The sequence below is a fragment of the Microtus oregoni genome, unplaced genomic scaffold (assembly GCF_018167655.1).
Source record: "Microtus oregoni isolate MIOR12 unplaced genomic scaffold, Mior012 000057F_ref0000458, whole genome shotgun sequence".
Lineage (NCBI taxonomy): Eukaryota > Metazoa > Chordata > Mammalia > Rodentia > Cricetidae > Microtus > Microtus oregoni.
In genome coordinates this window covers 4,633,368-4,655,163 of record NW_024543833.1, presented here as the reverse complement: position 1 = coordinate 4,655,163, position 21,796 = coordinate 4,633,368, and the positions used below count along the sequence as shown (strand labels likewise).

General features: G+C 35.3%; 2 protein-coding genes across 2 annotated transcripts in view; one reads left to right on the top strand and one right to left on the bottom strand.

Moving 5' to 3' along the window:
* Dcc (DCC netrin 1 receptor) overlaps positions 1-21,796 on the bottom strand; it is a 1,005,453-nt gene that overhangs the window by 505,628 nt on the left and 478,029 nt on the right. The gene's annotated exons all lie outside the window — the stretch shown is intronic.
* Positions 11,597-12,262, top strand: LOC121438795 (prolactin-3B1-like). Its single transcript, XM_041639230.1, has one exon. The coding sequence runs from the start codon at positions 11,597-11,599 to the stop codon at positions 12,260-12,262; it is 666 nt and encodes a 221-aa protein (XP_041495164.1).

Here is a 21,796-nt window from a genome sequence, read left to right as displayed (position 1 = left end):
TTTTAATTTCAGACGTCATCAGACCAACCACCAAGAATAGCCATCACACTCAGGTCACTTGCTATCAAGAGTCTCATTTTAAAGAGCACTATTAACATCTCAAGAATTTGCCATTCCTTGCCCTGTGCTCATCTCTGGGAAGCAATAAGTTGGCTGGAATGGGAAAATGAGACAAGTAATAGGAATCACATGCATAGCACCCAGCTTGTTGGTTTTTTTTAATATGAACTATATTTTATTAGACTCTTGGGTTACTTGGTTTTCATATTGTGGGGGAATAATCTAAAACCAACAGACTTTTCACAAACTCTGACTGATCATGCAGGAATCATACAAATAATCTTTCAGGGAGCCTCCAGCCTTCAATCCACACCTGTTCTGAGAATTTAGGTTTGTGAGACAGAGTCATTATTGCCTTCTCCTTGTGTATCAGTAACTCTAGTCACAATGGACATGACTGGTCCCTGGGATTGCCATTACAATGGCATGGTGAAGTAGTTCTCTGTCTACTTAGAGAAGAGACAGGAAACTGTACCATTAGAGAAGTCTCTGCTATGCTTTCTCATCTCAAACTTTTAACTCTAACGACGATATTTAATTTTCAGATGTGCGATCCAGATATTCAGTCCAGATGTGCGATCCAGATGTTCAGTCCAGATGTGCGATCCAGATGTTCAGTCCAGATGTGCGATCCAGATGGTCATTTCAGATGTTCGATCTAGATGCGCGGTCCAGATGTGCAGACCAGATGTTCAATACAGATGTTCGATCCAGGCATGCGATCCAGATGTGCAATCCAGATGTGCAATATATACAGATTTTCTTCTTTCATTTATTCTTTTCTCCATTCTTTCTATTTCCAAAGCCTCCTATTCTTCCTTTTTCTCTCCTGATGCTCAGCATGCTCACAGGAGCTTGTTTTATGAGTGTCGGCTCTCCTTTCTGCATGAAATTTCACTGCATTGACACAGTTCACATGGAACATGGCTATTAATCATAATTTTACAACTGAACAGATAGGACTTGGCAATCGTCACATCAGGAATTAAAACTGTGTGCCTGAGAGATTTAATTGGTGACGGTCCCTGAACCAGAGACAAAAAAAAGTGTCATTAATTGAGACAGTTTTAAATAAGAGAAAAAAGCAGAGCTTTGGGCTGAGCTCACTTTTGCTCTTGTTTTAGCCAATGCCTGCATGTGTGAGAAGGGTGTCTCTCCTGGGCTCTAGGGGCCTTAGTTTTGCTCCCTGTAAAATAGGTGATGGTCAAGCAAACTTAGCAGGAAAGATTTAAGGAGACATAATATTAAACACAGGGTTAGCTGTAACTCAGTTCTTGATGAATGTAGTGATTATTAATAAGAAAATTAAAGAGAAACAGCACAGTTTTGGAACAAATATATGTAATCAGAGGCTGTGCCTTCATTTCCCAGTCATCCAGACCAAATAATCACACAGAAAGTACATTTAATTACAACACTGTTTGTCCAATGACTTAGTCGTATTTCTACCTAGATCTTATATCTTAAATTAACCCATTTCTATTAATTTGTGTATCATCACGAGACTGTGAACTACAAGTAAGATTCTGCCATCTTTCTTCTTCATGGTGTCGCTCTGATTCAACCTTGTTTCTCTCTGCATTCAGTTTAGTTTTTTTTTTTTGCCTAGCTCTATTTTGCCCTATCATAGGCCCAAAGTAATAAATGGTAGTAAAACATATTTGCAGCATACATAGGGGAGTCCCACATCAATTATAGCCTAGATATAGATGAACACTGGTATTATAGGATTCAGGATTTGGGTGAAAGATAAAATATTGATTTAATGACTAATATTGACTAATATGACTAATAATGACAGTGATTACTTCTCATTGGCCTGTCTGACAGAGAAACAGTTGGCTGCCTATGGTTATAAAGCACTTAATGAGGTGTCTCTGTCTAAAATGTCACATAAAATTCCTAAGTAGACAGAAAAATAGTGCTGGACCCAGCCTCCTCTTATCTCTGACTTCTAATTCTATATATTTTCTACTTTTGTCTATCATCTGGAACCTAATGCCAGAGTGGCCTGCTTATAGCTAACATTCAAATTTGAAGAGCATAAAGAATTGCTTAATAAAATCATACATCTATATTTAAGGGCAAAACACACTTTTCTAAAAGGCTTCTGGTATAATATGCTATTTTATGTAATTCAGTTTTTACAAATTATTTTATATGAAAAAGTATATGTTTTGTAGTCTTTTGTGGTAAACTCTTAAATTATATATTAGTAAAACTTCTAAGTACTTGAGTTCCCAGAATGTCTCCATATAAATAATGAAACTAGCACAAAGTTAAGATAGTAGAAAGATCAGCTTGGTAGCTACCACTGAGGAAAGGATATTATCTGAGGTGAATTGTTGTGAAATAATCCTTTTGTATCCTGTAAAGACTTGTCTGGGATTGGTTTAACTCGAAAGCTTATTGGATGGTAACCAGTCTAGAAGTATAGGTGAAACAACCAAATTAGAGATATTGGGAATAAGAAGGACAGAGAGAAGTTGCTAGTAGGATGCAACTGGAGTAAGACATGCTGGAGTACAGGTAAAGCCAAGAGTGACATGGCAATACATAGATTAACAGAAATGAATGAATTTAAGTTGCAAGAGCTAGTTAGTAATAAGCCTGAGTTATCAGATGAGGATTTACAACTAATATTAAGTTTTTGAGTGGTGGCCACCAGCACATAAAAACTCAGACTACAGTTAATTTGGGGAAAATGACACAAGAGAGCCAGAACCACGGTAGTGTGAGTGAGTTGAAGATTCCTCCTTGTGGTGTTTCCTTATATTTCACACTAGGTGCGACTGTGTCGCTTAGAAAACCCCAACTTCTCAGGATTGGATTTTGAATTGTTGTTCTCCATATCAACAGTTTCAAGGTAGGTAGAAGGTAATTTCTGCACCTAAGACTTCTGGTGTTCCCACTGAAGATTCCAGAAGATAGTATCATCAGAGCTTGACATGGGTTTATATATTGGGGTTCTCTTACATTTCTGCAATCAGTAAAATATAATATTGCAGTAGTGGAACTGTAAATTCTTTTGTCACACACAAGTGCATGGAACAGGACCAAATAAAAAATACAAACTCAATCCTTGTAAGAATTATGGACCTTGAGGGAAAAATCATGGTTACTCTAAGTCAAAGAATTTTAATTTTGATGTTTGTGCAGCATTATTGTGGCAATTATTTAGAAGAGAAAGTAGGACATATGTTCCTCTCCCTCTGTCACGGTTTATATAAATGACAATCAATTTTGCTATTCAACAATTAATATAACCCAAGCTGCTGATGACTGGTATTCTATAGATAGATAAAGAGGAATGTTTCAGTTCATCAGAAGCCAACTGTCAAATAGGACAAAGAATAGAAAAAATAGGAGCAATTAATTATTATAGGTGCTGAGTTGTAAATCATTAATTTATATAGTAATGAAGTTAGGTTTATTAAACATATGTAGAGAGAAAAGTGTCCTAGAAGAGGTGATTGATAATTTGAGTCTTATGAGATTATAAACTCAGATGTTGAGAAATGTCAGGTAAATATAGAATAAGGTTATCTGGGACCCGTAACCAACAAAGCACATATGCCCCATGGAGAAAAGCTGCTTTCCATTGCTGGTCAATTATAATTAAGATGGAACAGAAACTTAAAGGTTGATGCCTTCTACTTTTCAGAAAAAAATAGAATGCTCTCCCATAATTACTGATTAAATTTTTTGTTCAGAAATTTTAATCTATTCCTACTTACTTGACAGCCCAAAGCCAAATCATTATCATCATCATCATCATCATCATCATCATCATCATCATCATCATTAGAACACATTTGTACTTTGGCTTGCCAATTTTCACAATGGTAGATGGTTTGTGAAGGAGATCATATGAGTAATTTCCATTTGTAGATGATAGAATACAGTAATATAGTCTATTAACTATACAAGTACATATAATGTTTCAGCAATCAAAGCAGTTTTGATAACTAACAGTGACTATTTTCATTTCAAATGTTCAGAAGGGAATTGATAAAAATCTATCAAAGTTGTATTTCACAGCTTATCTATCTTCTAAAATATGCTGAACTAATATAAAAAGGCAGTGTAAATATATCTTTAGTTTATTCATTTTGATAATCCTGTATATCATGTTGTTTTTTAATAAATAAATGCCCAAGAGACCATGACCATGTCTTGGAGTCATGCCCTATGTACTAATAACACTAGGAATATTATACAATCCAGTGTTTCTTTATCAGAATCAGCCAGAAGAAAACTTCAGGTCCTAAAGTTTCTGCTTTATTTTTAGCAGGTCTTGAGTAGTGTCTAAGCTATTGTGCTTCAACCAAATCTCTACATTGTGCCCATGGCCTGCCCATTCTGTACAGAACACAGTTGTGGAAGGTAGCTATTTCTTTCCAAGAGAAATAACAAAAGAAAGAAAGTAGACTACATTTTCACTTTCATAAATACATAATTATTTTGTTTCTTATTATACTCCCAGCTTGAGGGATTCTGAAAAATAAAAGAATGTATTTATTGTCAGGTAACAATAAAAGCCCTCTGCCTTTCTTTTTTTTTCTAATTTTTTTCATAAAGTTACTTCCAAGCTTGAGGAGATTATTTCAGGTAACATATTCTTAATTGTTTTATACAATGTTTTAGCTCAGGCTCAACTTATAAATATCCTTCAAAGACATGAACTTTGTTATATTCCTGTTCACTCATTACTCTCTCCATACTTGACAACATCTCACCTAGTCTTACTACTTCATTATTTTAGTAATCTGTAAATCATTCAGGCTTTATCAGAGTGTCCTACAACAGAATTTTGACCTTTATCCCAAACACAAAAATATGATTAGTTCTACTTAAAACTTTATCAAATCATGTAACTTTGTTGTTCACCTTTTTTAGAATGTTGACTTGCTCAATTGCAATTCAATACTGATTTTTGCTAGACTGTCATCAAGAACTGGTTAATTCAGATTTATATTTTTCCCTATAACAAAATGGTAGTATATTATGTAGTATATTACTTTATCAACATATTTTGCATATTATTTCCAGGGTATGTTTTCCATAACTAAAAATTCTCTATTAATTTGCCCATCCATATAGTTACACAAAATATGCTTGTAAGACTGTTTGCTAACCTATTTAAATAGCTTTGTCAACTTCTCAAAGACTTAGAGATATCTAATTGCAATTAAAATGGCCTATGACCTTCTCTAGGAATACACTAGTATTAATTCACCATGACTTGATATCATTCTCATTTGGATTTAGCTCTAACTTATACTCAGATATGAAAACTATTTACCCACAGAAATTTCAGAAACAAGCATATCAAGTTTAATTTCTAGCTTACTTAGACTTTAACCACTGTTCCAATGATTAAAAAAATATGAATTCCTCCCTCTTCAAAAAAATAAATGAAGATAAAAACAGCATCATCCTCATAGATTAGTAAAACTGCTACAGAATTCCTATATAATGTGCTGGAATACAGTGTCCAATAAATGTGGATTATTAGAGTATCAATGTGAATAATGAACACTGAATACTATTAATTCAACAGATTGTTGCTTGTACGGATATCATAGTTGATAAAAAGCGTTGAGGGCTCTACCTCAGTGCAGTTCACACTTCACTGAAATCAGGAAACAACAATGAATGTGTAGGTAGAGAATAACAGATCATCTCAAGAACTATGAAAGAAAAAGAACAGTATCATAGGAAGAGGTAATTCTAATTGGGTTAGCATTATTTATTTAAAAATACACGAGAATTCAGTATTTGAAGTGTGACAGGAAGAAAATGATAAGGGACAAGAATTCTAGATATTGGAAGCTTCTCCCTAAACAAACGTGATAGGGACCCTAATAATTTGTCATGTTTGGGACCAATGCTCGTTCCGTGTGATCAGAGCCTAAGGAATAAATCTAAAGGGGACAGTCTAGAATGGTCAATCCCACAGGCATTAAAATACGTCTAAAGGAGATTTTAGTTTAAGAAAACTAGAACAAACAAGATAATTTGAAGTTTGAAGAAGGTTCATTCACGTTCTGATTAACATGAGTGAAGTTGGGACACAGTCAAGCAAGAGCAGAGGAGACACAAACGTAAAGGATGCAGGGCAGATCAAAGTAACCAATGGGAACTGCCAGGTTTAGAGGAATGGCAAATAGAATGAAGAGGTGCTGGCAGCTTTGAAGTAGATCTTAAGTGTTGGGCTTTCGTGGATTTATAGTAGGATATTTATATATGAAATAGAGGTCTTAAATCTGATGTCTGTAGTTAATACATTATTATACCGAGAAGCCTTATTCATCAACCCAAACATTATTTACTGATTCTGACAGCTTTCATATGTGTTATATATGTGAATCATAGTTTTCTTTTTTTTTTATAGAAAACTGTGTCAATTGTGTATCTCTGTTTTCCTGGTGATTTTCTTAATAACACAAAATATTTTTGTAGAGTGTAAATAATGCTAATAAGGTTTTAAAATTTCCTCAAGAAATCCCAAAATATTATAGCATGATTTATTTTTTAATTTCAATCGCATACCTTTCTATAGTATTTCATATGTACTAGGCCATGGTTTGTGTCAAGCCACAGGTCATACAATCCACTCAAACACAAAACCTAATCAGTAGTCTATCATTAATATCCATCAGAAATCCGTTTTTATAACTTTGGCTCAGTGACTATACATGACAAATCCTACAAATCTTAATACAACTGTCTATCCTCAGTATTCATCTCTAATATTATTCTTGGTTGTAAGTTTTATTTTTCTTGAGTTATTCTAAAATATGAGGTAACATTAAGTTCAGGCAAACAATCATGCCTATGGACATTACATCCGCATGAGACCTGACACTTTATTATTCCTAGTCTGAATAACAGCAGTAACCCACTGCCAAAAGAAGCTAAGGAATAGAAAAGCTAGATCAATAGGGGAGGATGCTGGCTACACAAACCTATCAGAGTAACTAAGACCACGTGACAACATGATGTGCATGCCCACCTTAATCCAAAAATACAGAAAGCAAGGCTACATAAGTGGTGTCTGCTCTCTCTCAGTTGTGATTCTGCAGCTTCCTTGAATACTACTTCACTGCATCTATCCTTCATAGCAACTCACTGACCTATCAGATCTTGAAGACCTGCTGAGCCGCTCAACAGACTCTTACTCATCAATATCCTCAAGTGAGCACTGGGATATTATGGCAACATTTCAAGGGAAATGTGGTGGCAGGAGGAAGCGATATGGACTGTGTGTGAAATAGCAAACAGTCTACAGCTGTTTTTTCTTTAAGGAAGATACTGATTGTCATGAAGTATCCACAAAACTTTTAGTCCAACAGAAGAAAACCGAAGGGCATGCAGTGGAAAGCAATGTGCTCCTCTACGACAGTAAGCTGGCTGGTAAGGTGAAGCCAGATTTAACTTGTTGTTACATTAAAAATAAAACTATAACAATGTCCCTGTTTTCAGTCTTCCTTCTGGCATGTATCTCCATAAGGACTCAGTAAAGTCTTCATTCCTAAAGAATCTTGGAAGCTCAATTACCAAGCTAAACGAAAAGTGTAATTTTCTTTGCACAACCCTGCTTCTATCTAGGCAACCACCTTTGAAGAAGCCATACTCACACAAAATCTCTAGTTCATTAAGAAATTTCTTTGTGTTTCATGTGCTGTAAATCTGTGATAAAGTGTTATTACTAAACGCCCAACAGTCGAATCACTAACTCCTCAAATGTTAGTAGGAACATACTGACAGAAAATTGAAATTCTTGATTTCATCCCTTGGATTAATTATTCTTATTGCTGCTACTCTGAAAAGGGCGGGTTGTGAACTCATAAAGGCCATGTTTGTTTTTCTTAACAGGAAGGAAGTTTTGTGTTGTGATTGAAATGGTATGGTGTTGTTTCTCATAGAATGTTTTCATGAACTTGACCTGAAAGAACAAAGAATTGGCTCTGCCTATTAACTGTAATTAAAAACTCCACGCTATCGAGGCAGGCAATTCCCACAGAAATTATACAGTAAATTGCAATTAAATATGAACTAAATCGGAGTATCTCTACTGCTGATACTGCAGATTCTTCACCTATAGCCTGTTGTTACTATCTAAACTTAGGTAAATACTAGGTTTAAATCCAGAATCTTTGTGATTGCACTCAGCATTTCCTAATCTTCGGTGTGTTAGAACGTCTGGAAATGTCTGTAGTGTATATCTTTTTAACATTGACTCATCAAGAAAATTCCAAACTGTGATAACCATCGCTGCTTTTACTTTGCTGTCAGGCCTGCTGTCCCTGCAGACTTTTGTTAAGTGCATTTAACAGCCAACAGGGTGAACAAGAATGCTTAACATTAATCTTCCTCAGATATTGCTCTAATTTTACTGATTTTACTTATAACCATACTATTACCAACATCGTATTTCACAAGACAAAAATATAATAATTTTTATATTGTAATTAAGAACACTTTGTCCCATCTGAGTTGTAGTGCTGCTAAAAGCTTATATAAAATAATAGCCAGAGTATAGGATAATATAAACTAAGTAGGATCGATGGTTTGGAGTCTGACAATTGTTTAGAAAGGACTCTTTGGTCAAAAGAAGATATTATCAGTTCTACTATTACCAAATGAATAACTTATAAGCAACAGACATCATAATTCTCACAGAGGACACAAGTCCAAGATCAGGGTGCCAGCATGACTGACATCAAATGAAAACCACTCCTCAGACTGCACGTGACCAGCTCTTAATGACTCCTCCCATGGTAGAAGGGGCCAGCTAGCACAATTCGATACCTTTTACAAAGGGCACTAATCTGAATTTTGGATATTTACCTTAAAACTCAAACCATCCTCCAAATAGCAAACGTTAACCTATCACAGCTGGAGACAGAATCATCCAGATAATCACATATTGACAACTTTCAGAATAAAAATCTAAAACCGAACATTAAAAGAGACATAAATGTCATAGTTCTCAAATTGAAAAGTGTGCCATCTACCATAAAAGATAGAAGGGATGTAAAATGACCAAGACACCACTCATTCTTTTGTAGAAATTAATTTAAGCAATGTGTGATTGCAATTTACTCTAAGATTTATAGTAACCTCTCATCCCATGAGGTGTTAAAAGTGGAATTAATAAGGGGCATAGGGAGGAAAGGATCACTTAAGGCTGCAGGTATGAGGCAACCCCAGGGTCAGTTTCATCATATGCCACACATGTTCCACATTCCTATCAGATATGTAGAGCAGATATCCAATATGGAGTCATCACAGGGTGCTGGGGGAAGAGTTGGTCCTCCTCTTTCCATTTCTGAGTGCTGGGATTAAGACTTTGGCCAGTATACCCAGTTTATGCAGTATTGACAGGCTAGTGCCCAGAGCTTCATTGACCCTAGGCCATTAGTCAGACCACCAGTATTGAAATACCCTGTTTGTTTGCTTTATTCCAAGTCAATTTAATCATGTTTATATTTATTTATTTTACTTTTACTATTTATTTATCTATCTATTTATTTATTTATTTGAATCAGGCAACCCTTACTCACCATACATATCCCTAAAGAATGTAAACCTAGTAATGAGATAAAAATTATAAACTGAGTAAAGGATTTAGATGGGCACTTTTCTAAGAAAGATGAACTACACAAATGGCAAATGCTTAATCCCGTGAAAATATACTCTTTATCATTTACCAGAAAGAAAATGCAAATACAAAGTACAGTGAGATACCGTGTCTTACATTGAAGAATGGCAGAGCCGTCATTAATGAATTGAGGTCATTGTGTTGGCATTAATGTAGAGTAACAGCAACATCCCTGCCCTTCTGGTGGTATGAAAAATTATATAGTAAATTTTGGAAAATAGTTCTCAAGTCTTTAAACACAGAGTTAATAAAAAGGACCAGAAATTTCACCTATGGGTATATATACATAAGAAAATTGAAAACAGAGGCTTGCACAGAAACTTGAACACAATTTTATACAGCAGAATTATTCACATAGACAAAAGGTGAGGCTAATCTAAGTACACATGCTCTGGTAAACAGATAAATAATATATATTATATTCACACAATGGAATACTAATTAGCGACAGAAAGGAATAAAATTCTACTATATGCTTTAATAAGAATGAACCTTGAAATATTATGCTAATGAAATGAGCAATAAGAGGCAAACTGAATTCTGTAATTTCATGCAGATAAAATGACTTGAGCAAGGAAATGTGCAGAGATGGGAAACAGATAAGCGGTAGCTTAGAATTGTTGGGTTGGCAGGAGGTTAGAACAGCAGGGTAGGGGTGTAAGCCATGCTGTTTCCTTTGAGATGACTGGATGTTCTAAAATTAACTCTGCATAAAAATATGTGTGTAAGTATGTATATATGGTAATGTATATCATATATGTAATGTGTTGATATACATATATGTGGTGTGAGAGGTCTTCTTTCTGTGTGCTGCTTTTAGTGTTTAATAAATAAAGAACTACTTTGAGCCTATGGCAGAGAAGAACAGAACTAGGTGGGGAAAGCTAGGCTGAATGTTGGGAGGAAGAAGATCAGAGTAAGGGAAAAGCCATGGAGCTGCCAGAGACAGAATCATTGGGAAATTTAGCTGGTAAGCCACAGCCATGTGATGATACACAGAAAATAGAAATGGGTTGAAATGATATGTAAGAGTTAGTCAAGAAGAAGCTAGAGATAGATAAAGGGCCAAGCAGAGATTTAATTAATACAGTTTCTGTGTGATTATTCCAGATCTAAGCTAGCTGGGCAGCCGGAAGCAACAAGCAGCTTCCTTTTGCTACAACATAAATGTGTATATTTATGCAACTGTGATTACATAAAAAACATTGAATGATACACATCAAAAGTAAAACAGATACTCTAGTAATTATCTGCTCAAATATGTGTCACAATAAAAATATGTCCTCAACCTTTCTATATAAACTAGGAAAACAGAAGGAAGCAGTGTCTTTTGACTAGGTAAAAGTTTCAAGATTCTATCCACGTAAGAAGTATTGAAATAATCCTTACTCTTGCCACAGTTCTGTCTCTGTATATATTGTTTTTGCTTTTGGCCAAAATGTTCAGGGTTCAAATTATTTTGGAAATCACAAATGTCATCTCAGTTCATTAATGACGCAGAGTCATGTCATGGAGGAAAATATCCTTATTTCCTCTTATTTTTCTCTAGATCAGAGTTATATATTCTTTCTGTCATGTCATCTATTAAGTTCCACAAAATTTGCAGGTGGTGACAAATGCCCTCCCTCAGTTATCTTTGAAGTTTTGGGCCAGCATGCCCTAGAAACAGTTAATTATTCCCACCATTTTATTAAAACATGAATTTATTGATGTATCCTCCCAACTCCTTCTGCACTTAGACTTAAATGGTCATAAGTAGGGAGATTCTGTTAGTATATATAAGAGGAGGTGAATTGCGAGAAGACAGCATTCAGGTGCAGAAGCTTTCTGGTGCTGTAGTCTACACTGCAGCAGATCTTCTCAGAGATGCAGCTGTCACTGGCTCAACTGTCCTTCTCTGGGACACTACTTCTGCTGACAATGTCAAATCTGCTTCTTTGGGAGCATGTGTCCTCCTCACCAACTTCCCGTTTGTCCACTGGAAGCCTATACCAACGTGTGGTTGAACTATCTCACTACACCCACGATCTGGCCTCAAAAGTCTCCACTGACTTTAATATGAAGTTTGGTAGGAGTGTTTGGAAACAGAGCCGGATGATAAGCACATGCCACACTGCTGCTATCCCTACGCCAGAAAACAGAGAACAAGTCCACCAAACAAAATCGGAAGACCTTCTGAAAGTTACCATCAGTATTCTACAAGCCTGGGGAGATCCCGTGAAGCACATGGCAAATGTAGTGGCTGGGCTTCCGGGTGCATCTGATGTGATGATCTCAAGAACCAAGGAGTTGGAGGAACGAATTCTAGGCCTTCTGGAGGGATTAAAGATCATACTCAGCAGGATTCAGCCTGGAGCTGTTGAAATTGAAAACAGTTTCTGGGATGGATGGTCAGATTTGCAGTCGTCTGATGAAGACACTCGGAACATCGCTTTGGACACTCTGGGCCGCTGCGTGCGCAGGGATACACATAAAGTTGACAACTTTCTCAAGGTCTTGAAGTGCAGAGATGTTCATAACAACAACTGCTGAGTTTATAGCCTTATCTTCTGTCATGGAGAAGGCCTTTAATAACCCAGGCTTTCAAAGCTCCATTGAATCTTTACCTTTTGGTGCATTCCTAGGCTTAATGTGTATGTTATTCAGAAATAAACATTGACTATTTGAAAAAAAAAATAAACTAAAAAAACAGTTATATCTAAGTTTTGTGAAGAGAAAATTAACAATATAAAAAACGTAGAGAAGTATCTAGGAAAAATTTACAGTCTGAAATGAGAAAAATAAAAGGCACTAGTGCTGTTAACCCTTTAGAGCTATGATGAAAACCCCAGCATTTAATTGAGTTTGGGTCTTATCGCAATAAGTTCTTCTGGGATAACGTGTGGTCTGGGTGCTTATGGACAAGCGCAGCAGGAAGTATCCTAATGGGACATTTCAGCTGCTGTCAGCGGTTCTTGTCAGCCACAGAGGGCCAATTCACCTTGCTTAAATTGCTAGAAGTAATTAAAATCATACTCTAGATTACCTATTTTATGTTCTCAGTTGATCTACACTCTCTATCTCTCCCTTTAGGGCCTCATCCTCCCTCATCTATCTAAGAATAAAATATAGATTAAAAAATATCCGTGGTAAATAAAAATTACATTCAAAAGAAGGGGAAAGAATTGAACATCAGTACAGAGTAGATGCCAAAGTAAATATTTTTCATAGTGAAACAAATCCTACCTCCAACACAAATAGGGTCTCCATAAATAGTTGGAAAAGCAATAAATACTAAACTTTTTTTTTAAACTAAAACCTGAAGTATGACTTTGTTTTTTCTAATCTATACCCATTTAAAAGAAACTTTTAGGTAGTGTTAGAGATGGGAGTTTGCCTGTTGATAACCATGATTTTAGCTACAGAAAAGAGTCACGAGGAGGGTACAGAAGCACATCACAGGTGACTTTAACTTAAGTTCTTGGAACGTAATTTAGTTTTAGATCACATGCCTCTGCCATCTATGTTCTTGTGAACACAACACTCTGTATCTCCTTGGCAGCTGTGAAGAATCCTTAGTACAAACTTCCCTAAGATGTTCTTTCTGTGAGTATAATCATTGAGCTGCATGATGGTGGGGCAGTCTTTGACGAGAAGGGCAATTATAGACACAAATGAATTTAAGGTCTATTACTTAGCCAAAGGCAATGGTGTTGTAAATTCAGGCATGCTCCATTCAAATTAGGCATTTCATGTAATAACAGAAAAAAATTGTGTAAATCATCTGAGAGATGAGATGTATGGAGATCATTCTACTGTATAATATTGTAAGAGGTTCTAGAGTAATTGCACACACATCAACAAGGGCTGGTCAGTATCAAGGACCAGTATTACTGTTTGCCACACAACGAGAAAGTTCCTTTGTAACTGTAGCCCAGTAGTTAGTTTATCTTCATTAACTTCTAAAAAGCCTTTGCCCAAATACAAGCATATTGAGAGTTAAGACAGGCCACAACTCAGATTGTTGCAATGATCTAAAAAGTAGAAAAGAATTGTCTTAGAGGAAAGCTTGTAAAATATTTTATGGAGAGTTAGATGGTGTATTTGTTTCACATTCTATATAGTTCCTTGGGTTTGCAACTCAGCCAACAGAAAAAAACCCAAGTGTATGCAGCAAACTGAGGAAGGGATGATCTCTGTTTTTGAGTGTCTTCTATCTAGCTGGGATGTGATGCAGAAACAGCAGGATGTGAGCAGCACAGGGGAAAGGCAAATGTAAAATGTCTCACAAATGGATGTCATCCTTCTGCCACAGTTCTAATTTTTGTCTGTGTTTTGTGTGATTACTGCCAAAAGCATCCCTGTCTATCATCGATACATCATTATGTTGACTCCTCCGCCATTCATGGGGATTATGAAGGGACATTTACTGCTGTAAACATTTTGTGCATGAAAACAAAATGGGTAAAGAGAGACTGCAAGGGACATTTTAATAATGTCTCATTTATTTTTACTTTTGTTTGCCTTTGCTTAATCTTTGCATCTCAGTTTAGGGCTTCTCCTGAAAGCTGCACTTTTGGTGTTGTTGGGTTTTTTTGTTTGTTTGTTTTGTTTTCCTTTGTTCTTTTTTCTTCATTTCCTAGCACATCCAAAGCTGTGCCTTGCTGTTTTGCTGTTTTTCTCTTCTAATTCTTACCTCTTAGCAGTCACCAAACCCTACAAGGAAGTAATTATAATTTTTTAAAGGTAAAGGAATTGAGGATTACCTACCTAGCTCAGAGGAGACAGTTAATAAGCTACACATCAGAGCGCTTAGCACTGAAATGCCATCGACCTAAGATAAAATCTAATCAGAGTATCATCAGAGCACTCCAAAACTAGACTGGTTTTCCAATCAAGCACAACATTCCTCTGTAACAACCATCTCTATACATGTCCTTGCTGTTTCTTCCTGCATTTCTTGCTCTTCTCTGACCATCCACACATATTTTTTTTGATTTCTTTCAATCAGTAATGTTCTCCTTTCTGTTCCTACATACAGAAGTCCCATTTTCTCATGATCACATTTTCATCAGGCCCTTGCCTCTCTTACTTCCCATATATCACATCGGTTTTTTCAGTAATTCCCTGTCTCAGCTTTTGACTAGTCAGTCTTGGAAGCCCAGGCCTGAGTGGTGCCTTTTTTTCTGCGTCCTCACACTGTTTGGTAAAATGTTAAACACAGAACAGGCTACAACTGGATAGGTTGGTATACATTAAAGAATCTTTGTTATTATTAAGAGACATTTTTATCAGACAGTGAATTGGTAATTTAACCTTTACTCATGGAAAACAGATTTTAGTATATGTTTACCTTTAGCACTATGATAAGAATAATAATGGATTACCTTACTTATGTAAGATTTAGGTGTATTTCTCATGGTTAGGTTAGAGTTTATTCTTTCTAGTATAGAAAGCTATAGTTAGAGAACAATACTTAAACCTCAGCCTCATACATTGCTTGATGCCTACACAAAGCCCAGATAAGTGATTGAGCTTTCACTGTCTATGTTCAAATACGTATTCTCTGAGGTCTACACACAACAAAACTTCAGGGACACAAATCACAGGTAGCCACTCTTGACTGACTGTACGTCTACGCATTAAACTATAATCAAATATGATCTACGTAAGGTAGAGCTGCTCAGGTTGAGAGGATCTACCCTGCTTAACATATCCAAACGAGGTGATCTGTGAGTCCTTACTGATTAAGGGGAACATACCCAACAAAGGCAAATTTTCATTTTCAGGCACAGAATCGTAACTTAGCTTCCTCTTTCCCCTGGAGGAGACTAAACACAAGCAGCATTGGAAGTAGAGTAGGCTAGTCATACAGAAGACATGGAAAATTCTTTTTTTTTTTTTTGACATGGTTTAATTTGTTTTATTTGTTTTATTTTGAACCCACAGAAGTGGGAAAGTGCAAACTACATAGAGGAATCTTTTGCTACTGTCTTTAGGGAAGTGATTGTGCCTTTCTTTTTTATATCTTATTTTATTTATTTATTAAAAATTTCTACCTCCTCCCATCCTCTCATTTCCCTCCTACTCCCTCCCCTTCCCATCCCCCTCGCTACATGGAAAATTCTTAGGGTTAGTTTCATGCTTCCAAATTGCTAAGAAATAAAAAACAGAGTTTGACTTAACAGACTTATCAATATTCTGGAAAATATGTTCTATGGTCCCTCGTTAGTGTTTTCCCAGAGATTTGTTAAAGGAAATAAACATGAGAACAAAATGGTATACATTGATAAGCTTTTCATATTTTGTTCCTTTTTTATTGATGCAGATAGCTTTAAAAGGAATTCCAGAATCCCTTCTGGAAAAGTTGAAAAAAATGTTTCAATTACTTCTCTGTGTCAGGTATGTGGCTTGCAGTGAGGAGCCCTTCCTAAGTGACCTCTCCATGGTGTCCTCTTATGTGGTCATGAACTGTACATAGGTCACTTTAAAATTCATACTTTATTGATGAGAGATTAAATACCTCATACAGTATGCATCTCTGCATTGATTCAGATACTAAATTTAGATTCCAGATCAATGTTGAGCTGAGACAGTAGCAAATCTCCTGTATGTTTGCTGAGGTTTGTCTTACAGTAAGCACAGAGTTATACATGATAGTCAATATGGACAGCTGGGAAAGATAGATATATATATATATTTTAAGTTATAATTAAATTATAAGTCAAGCTATAGGAAAAGGACATTGAATATATGGTTAGGAAGAAAATAAAATTATTTAGTTCTTTAATAAATGGTTATAAGTTATATAAAAGTAAGAACCATGGTACTAGGGATTTCCAAAAAAAATGTATGCTGGCCACAAGTTTCAGAGAACTTCTATCAGTATTCTCTTTACACCCCTTCCTGATCTAATATCTTGGGTCCAAACCTTCTTTCTATGAGAATAGAGACGATGAATATTTTGAAGATGGCTATATACTGAGGGAATGCTTCCCAGCTGAGTCCTGCCATCATCAAGGGCATTAGTGACTCCAAAGAAGAAATCGTTTAGACATCAGAGCATGACAGAAGAAGTAGTTCCCTTGAGCTGCGCCCTTGAAGAACATTATTTGTGCTTGAATACTTCTTGCTCTTTCCCCTGCTTCTGAATGACCATGAGGTATAAAGCGCTATGCCTCTGTACCCTCTGCTGCAGTGCCTTCTCCCCACAGACACACAAGGACAAGGCCAAGTTTTCATGTGCTAAGAGCACTGAAACTGTGAGAACAAATAAATCCCTCTTTAGCTTGCTAATGCCAATCACAATGAGCAAAGCACAAATCAACACAGGCAATAACACCTCAAATCTTTACAGATTCTAGGGTTACATATAATATTAAAATGTCTTACAAGCATTGGTCAAATCAACATAGAAGTTTTTAAATTGCATTGCAAGTTTGTCAAACCTTTTATGGTTTTCCTACAGGCAAGTACCATGTTGATGTCCAAAGATATCTTACTGACTATTATCTGTAGGTTCAGAAATACAACCTCAAATGGTTATTATTTTTTATAAAGTCTAAAAATTTATTTATTTTATTTGCTTGAATAAAAGTTACCCTAATTTTTTGTAATAAACTTTCAATTTTCATTTTATCAGAATGCAATGTAAATGCTAGACTTTAAACTATTTTTTATGTTTATTGACACAAATCACTGAAAAGTGTGCAACATTCCCTTTAATCTAGTTATTTAGAAAACTTAAAAAGTCATGAGTTCAAAATGTTCACATTCAAAGCTAGTGAATGCTCAAGGGAGATCACGAGTTGTAAAACAAAACAAGAGTCTCATAAAATGCATGATTAAAGATTTATAAGTACAAGTTTATATTTCTTGTGGGACTTTAATCTTATGAAAAATACCACTATGCTCGAATTTTTAGAAGTTAGGAAAACACATTTGAATAACCTCAATAACAAGGATCACTTCTCTTCACTGCATACATCCTAAAAGGCAGTAAATTCTGTTTTCAAATAAATGGTATGCTAGAGACACTAACTTTATATTAGGTCAGTCTGACACCCTATAAAACACTTTCTAATGGAACATTTGTCTTCAGAGCTAAGATCAGTCACAACCAACTTCTTTATTAAATCAAGTTTTAGGTAGTTGTTTTCAGTCATAAAATGTCTATGGGAGATGATTAAAATATACACCCCGTTACCATGGTGATTTCTTAGAAACAAAAAATAAATGAAATGAAAATGCAAATATTAAGATATAAACATAGATCTTATATTGGTTAAGAAAATTCAAGATGCTTCCAAAAGACATACTTGTTTTGTAACCTATAAGCAGATTTTTGGAAAGAGAATTATTTATAATAAAGGCATTAATTTAGTGGTAAGAAGCCACTGACTATAAATAAAGCAATCTCATTCATTGATTTGTATCTATACACAGAGCATAAGCATAGACTTCCTGCTTGTAAGGGGTTCCTGCCCAACAAAGAAGTATGCTTAAATAAATACTTAAAAACCAAGAAAATTGGTTGTAACTTTAAAAAGACTGAAAATATGGTTGTCTAGTAAAAACCAACCAAAAAGAAATTTTGAAACTAAAGTTTAAATCATAAATTAAATAAAAATGAAAATGTAATGCCACAGAGATGTAAATTTTGAAAAGGAGATTCCATGATAGGTAATTGTGAGATAAGGAAATGAAAGATTCAAAACTCTTAGACTGTTGATGAGAGTTTAAACAGGTCGGCATTCCTTTGGAAGTAAATTAATAAATATTTAGTGATTTGGTCTCTGAGCGTGTGTGTGTGTGTATGTGTGTGTTGATTTGGTCTCTGAGTGTGTGTGTGTGTGTATATGTGTGTGTTGATTTGGTCTCTGAGCATGTGTGTGTGTGTGTGTGTGTGTGTATGTGTGTGTTGATTTGGTCTCTGAGCGTGTGTGTGTGTGTGTGTATGTGTGTGTTGATTTGGTCTCTGAGCGTGTGTGTGTGTGTGTGTGTATGTGTGTGTGTTTTTGTGTGTGTTGATTTGGTCTCTGAGCATGTGTGTGTATGTGTGTGTTGATTTGGTCTCTGAGCGTGTGTGTGTGTGTGTGTGTGTGTATGTGTGTGTTGATTTGGTCTCTGATCGTGTGTGTGTGTCTGTATGTGTGTGTTGATTTGGTCTCTGAGCGTGTGTGTATGTGCGTGTGTGTATGTGTGTGTATGTGTGTGTATGTGTGTGTATGTGTGTGTGTATGTGTGTATGTGTGTGTATGTGTGTGTATGTGTGTGTATGTGTGTGTGTATGTGTGTGTGTGTATGTGTGTGTGTTGCATTTCAACCCTAATTTAACAACCTATGAGGTTCAAATTTCTCAAAAGAAAATTCAGAAGAATATCCACAACTACCCAGGGACTCAGAGCAGATACTGAGTCATCTTTAAGAGAAAACACAAGTCCCGCAATAAGCATTCACCTCATGTAGGTGGAGTATATGTGGCTTTGTTCTAATTCAGTGCTAGTTTAGAAAAACAAAGATTAAGACATCTCAAATAACATATACATTCTTTGAAATTGCTGCTGATCAGAGGATTGACTGTATCCCAATGAGCTACACAAGCCTCTTTGCTCGCTGGTAGCCTAATCTAGGCAGGATGTCATTTAAGAACTAGCCTTGTTTGGGATTGGAGAGATGGCTCAATTGTTAAGGGCACTGATTGTTCTTTTAGAGGACTAGCACTCAAATGGCAGGTCCCAACCTCTCTATAACTTGAGTACCAAGGCTTCTGACATGTTCACACAAACAAACATTCATACAAAACATCAATGTCTATAAAATCAAAAGAAATAATAACTTATCCTTTGGTCTCATCCTTTGCATAAAAAGTCCAGTACCTTTTAGCTTTTTTTTACATTTATTTTTGAAAACATTTTTTGTTGTATAGCATGTTCTTGTCCTCTTTTAAAATAAACTATGCTTTAAATTTGTACCTTCACATTTATTTATATGATCATAGATGTAATGTGTAGTTCTAAAAAATAAGATAAAGTCATCAATACATATATATTTGCTGCCTCTTCATAGGTTATGAGTATGAAAACTATTTTAACCTTATTTTCACAGAACATTGTAATTTTTCATATCTTTCTGCCTTACCATCCTTTATTTCCTTATTCTCTCAATATTGTTCTAACATATTCACATATTACTAGGTGTGATTACATCATGAATTATGAAATTTTAGAATTGTTTCATACATATCACACAACCTACCTTACTGTCTGTTTCCGAAGAAAAAAATCAATTAAAAACTGTTTGAATCAGAAAGATAATTAACCTTGGGTCTGAGGCTGTGAGAACAGAGTCAAGATTTCAGCCTGGATCCTTCCTTGAGACAATTACTTATCTGTCTGAGAACTCATTCATCAGATAGAGTTGACATGGAACCCTCAGTTAGCATAGGCATGAGTCATGTTTCTTCCTCAGTGTGACTATCTATTTTCAAATAGACTCATCTAGGAAGATGCTAGCTGCCTCTCCACTCCACCTTCACACAGCCTTCATAAGCTTGAGGGCTACTAGAGCAGGAGAATGGCTCCAGTCAGAAAGCGCCCTTTACCACTGTTCTTCCTTGGAAACACAGGAGACAAAATTCCCCTTCACTGCCGCTGATCTCCATGCAATAGACAAGACAACTCTTGAGTGGCACCATGCTTCTACTGACTAGACAGGCTGTTCATTTTCACCCAGGTGCAATCTACTAAATCAGAACCAGCCATTTAAAGAATAAAAATGTTGCTTAAGATGTCTTATTTTGTTTCATTTTCTAAACATATAAAATTAGAGCAAAGAAGACCACTGCTATCAAATGTAGTCTCCTTACACACCTCAAACAGGAGATCTTTTGAAGAATAATTGTTTCATAATTTTGGCATTCAATAAATAATTATTTTCATTTATATGTATAAACATATAGGCATACATAAATATTCATACATATTAAGATGCACACATATTATGAACACTCACATATTTACAGGATTTTATGTTTCATATGTGTTTTGGATATGTATAATCAGATTATATTATATAATGTATTGCATTGTATAATTTTAAATTGTCAATATTAGTGTAATGAGTTCCTATAATGTGTGTGGCCACATATGCTTCATTGAGACATGAAATTTTCTGGAAGAAACCATGCCAAGCTACCAGAATGCTTTCCCAAGAAAGACAGAAAATATATCATACTGAGTGGGAAACTTTGTTGCTTCTCTATTTTGAGTAGATTTAAATGCATAAAAAAGTATATAGGTTTTTATTATAATTACTACAACTCATAGAGTAAAATGAATGTCTGTCTGCATGCAGAAGCACATGTTCACACAGGTATATTCTGGATAACTTCAATAATGTGTCCTCAGGTATCAGCACTCATGTACAGGTAAGTTAGATGTCAGTGAAGCATTGTAGTCTAATAAGTTCACATAAAACTTGACTTCATCTACACGTAATCTAAATTCATTATATGACCACATTTATCAAGTGATCAGTAAAAATCACATTGCATAACAATATGTGTCATGGTATCTTGATATTACAAATGCTTTATTTTCTTTGTTATACTGAAATATGTAGTACTATTAAATTAGATTGTTGGCAGCTTGAAGGCTGTTAGTATTATACCTAAGGGAATGTTATCTCTAAATCTAAAGAACTTATACCATTTCCCCTTTGTTATTTAGAATTTAAATTTCAATGAGAAAACAAGCAACCCATCATCTATCCTATTATCTCTCCCCTAGCCTTTAAAGTTCAAAGCAATATGAATGTCATAGCTACATGATATAGCTCAGCAAATTGTCACATTTTATAACTCCTTAATATCTTTTAATATCTACAGAATAATTAATAAAAAGCCTCTGTTTTTCTTAGATTTTTAAAAATACAAAAAGACTTATTCAGTAGGAAAAAATGAAAAACTAGTAAACATTTTTTTGTCATATACAGGAAAAAGAAATAAAAATAAAATATTAACTTATCTCCTCTAAATACATAATTGAGGGCAAAATAGTTAAAACAAATTTTAAGACATGATAAAAC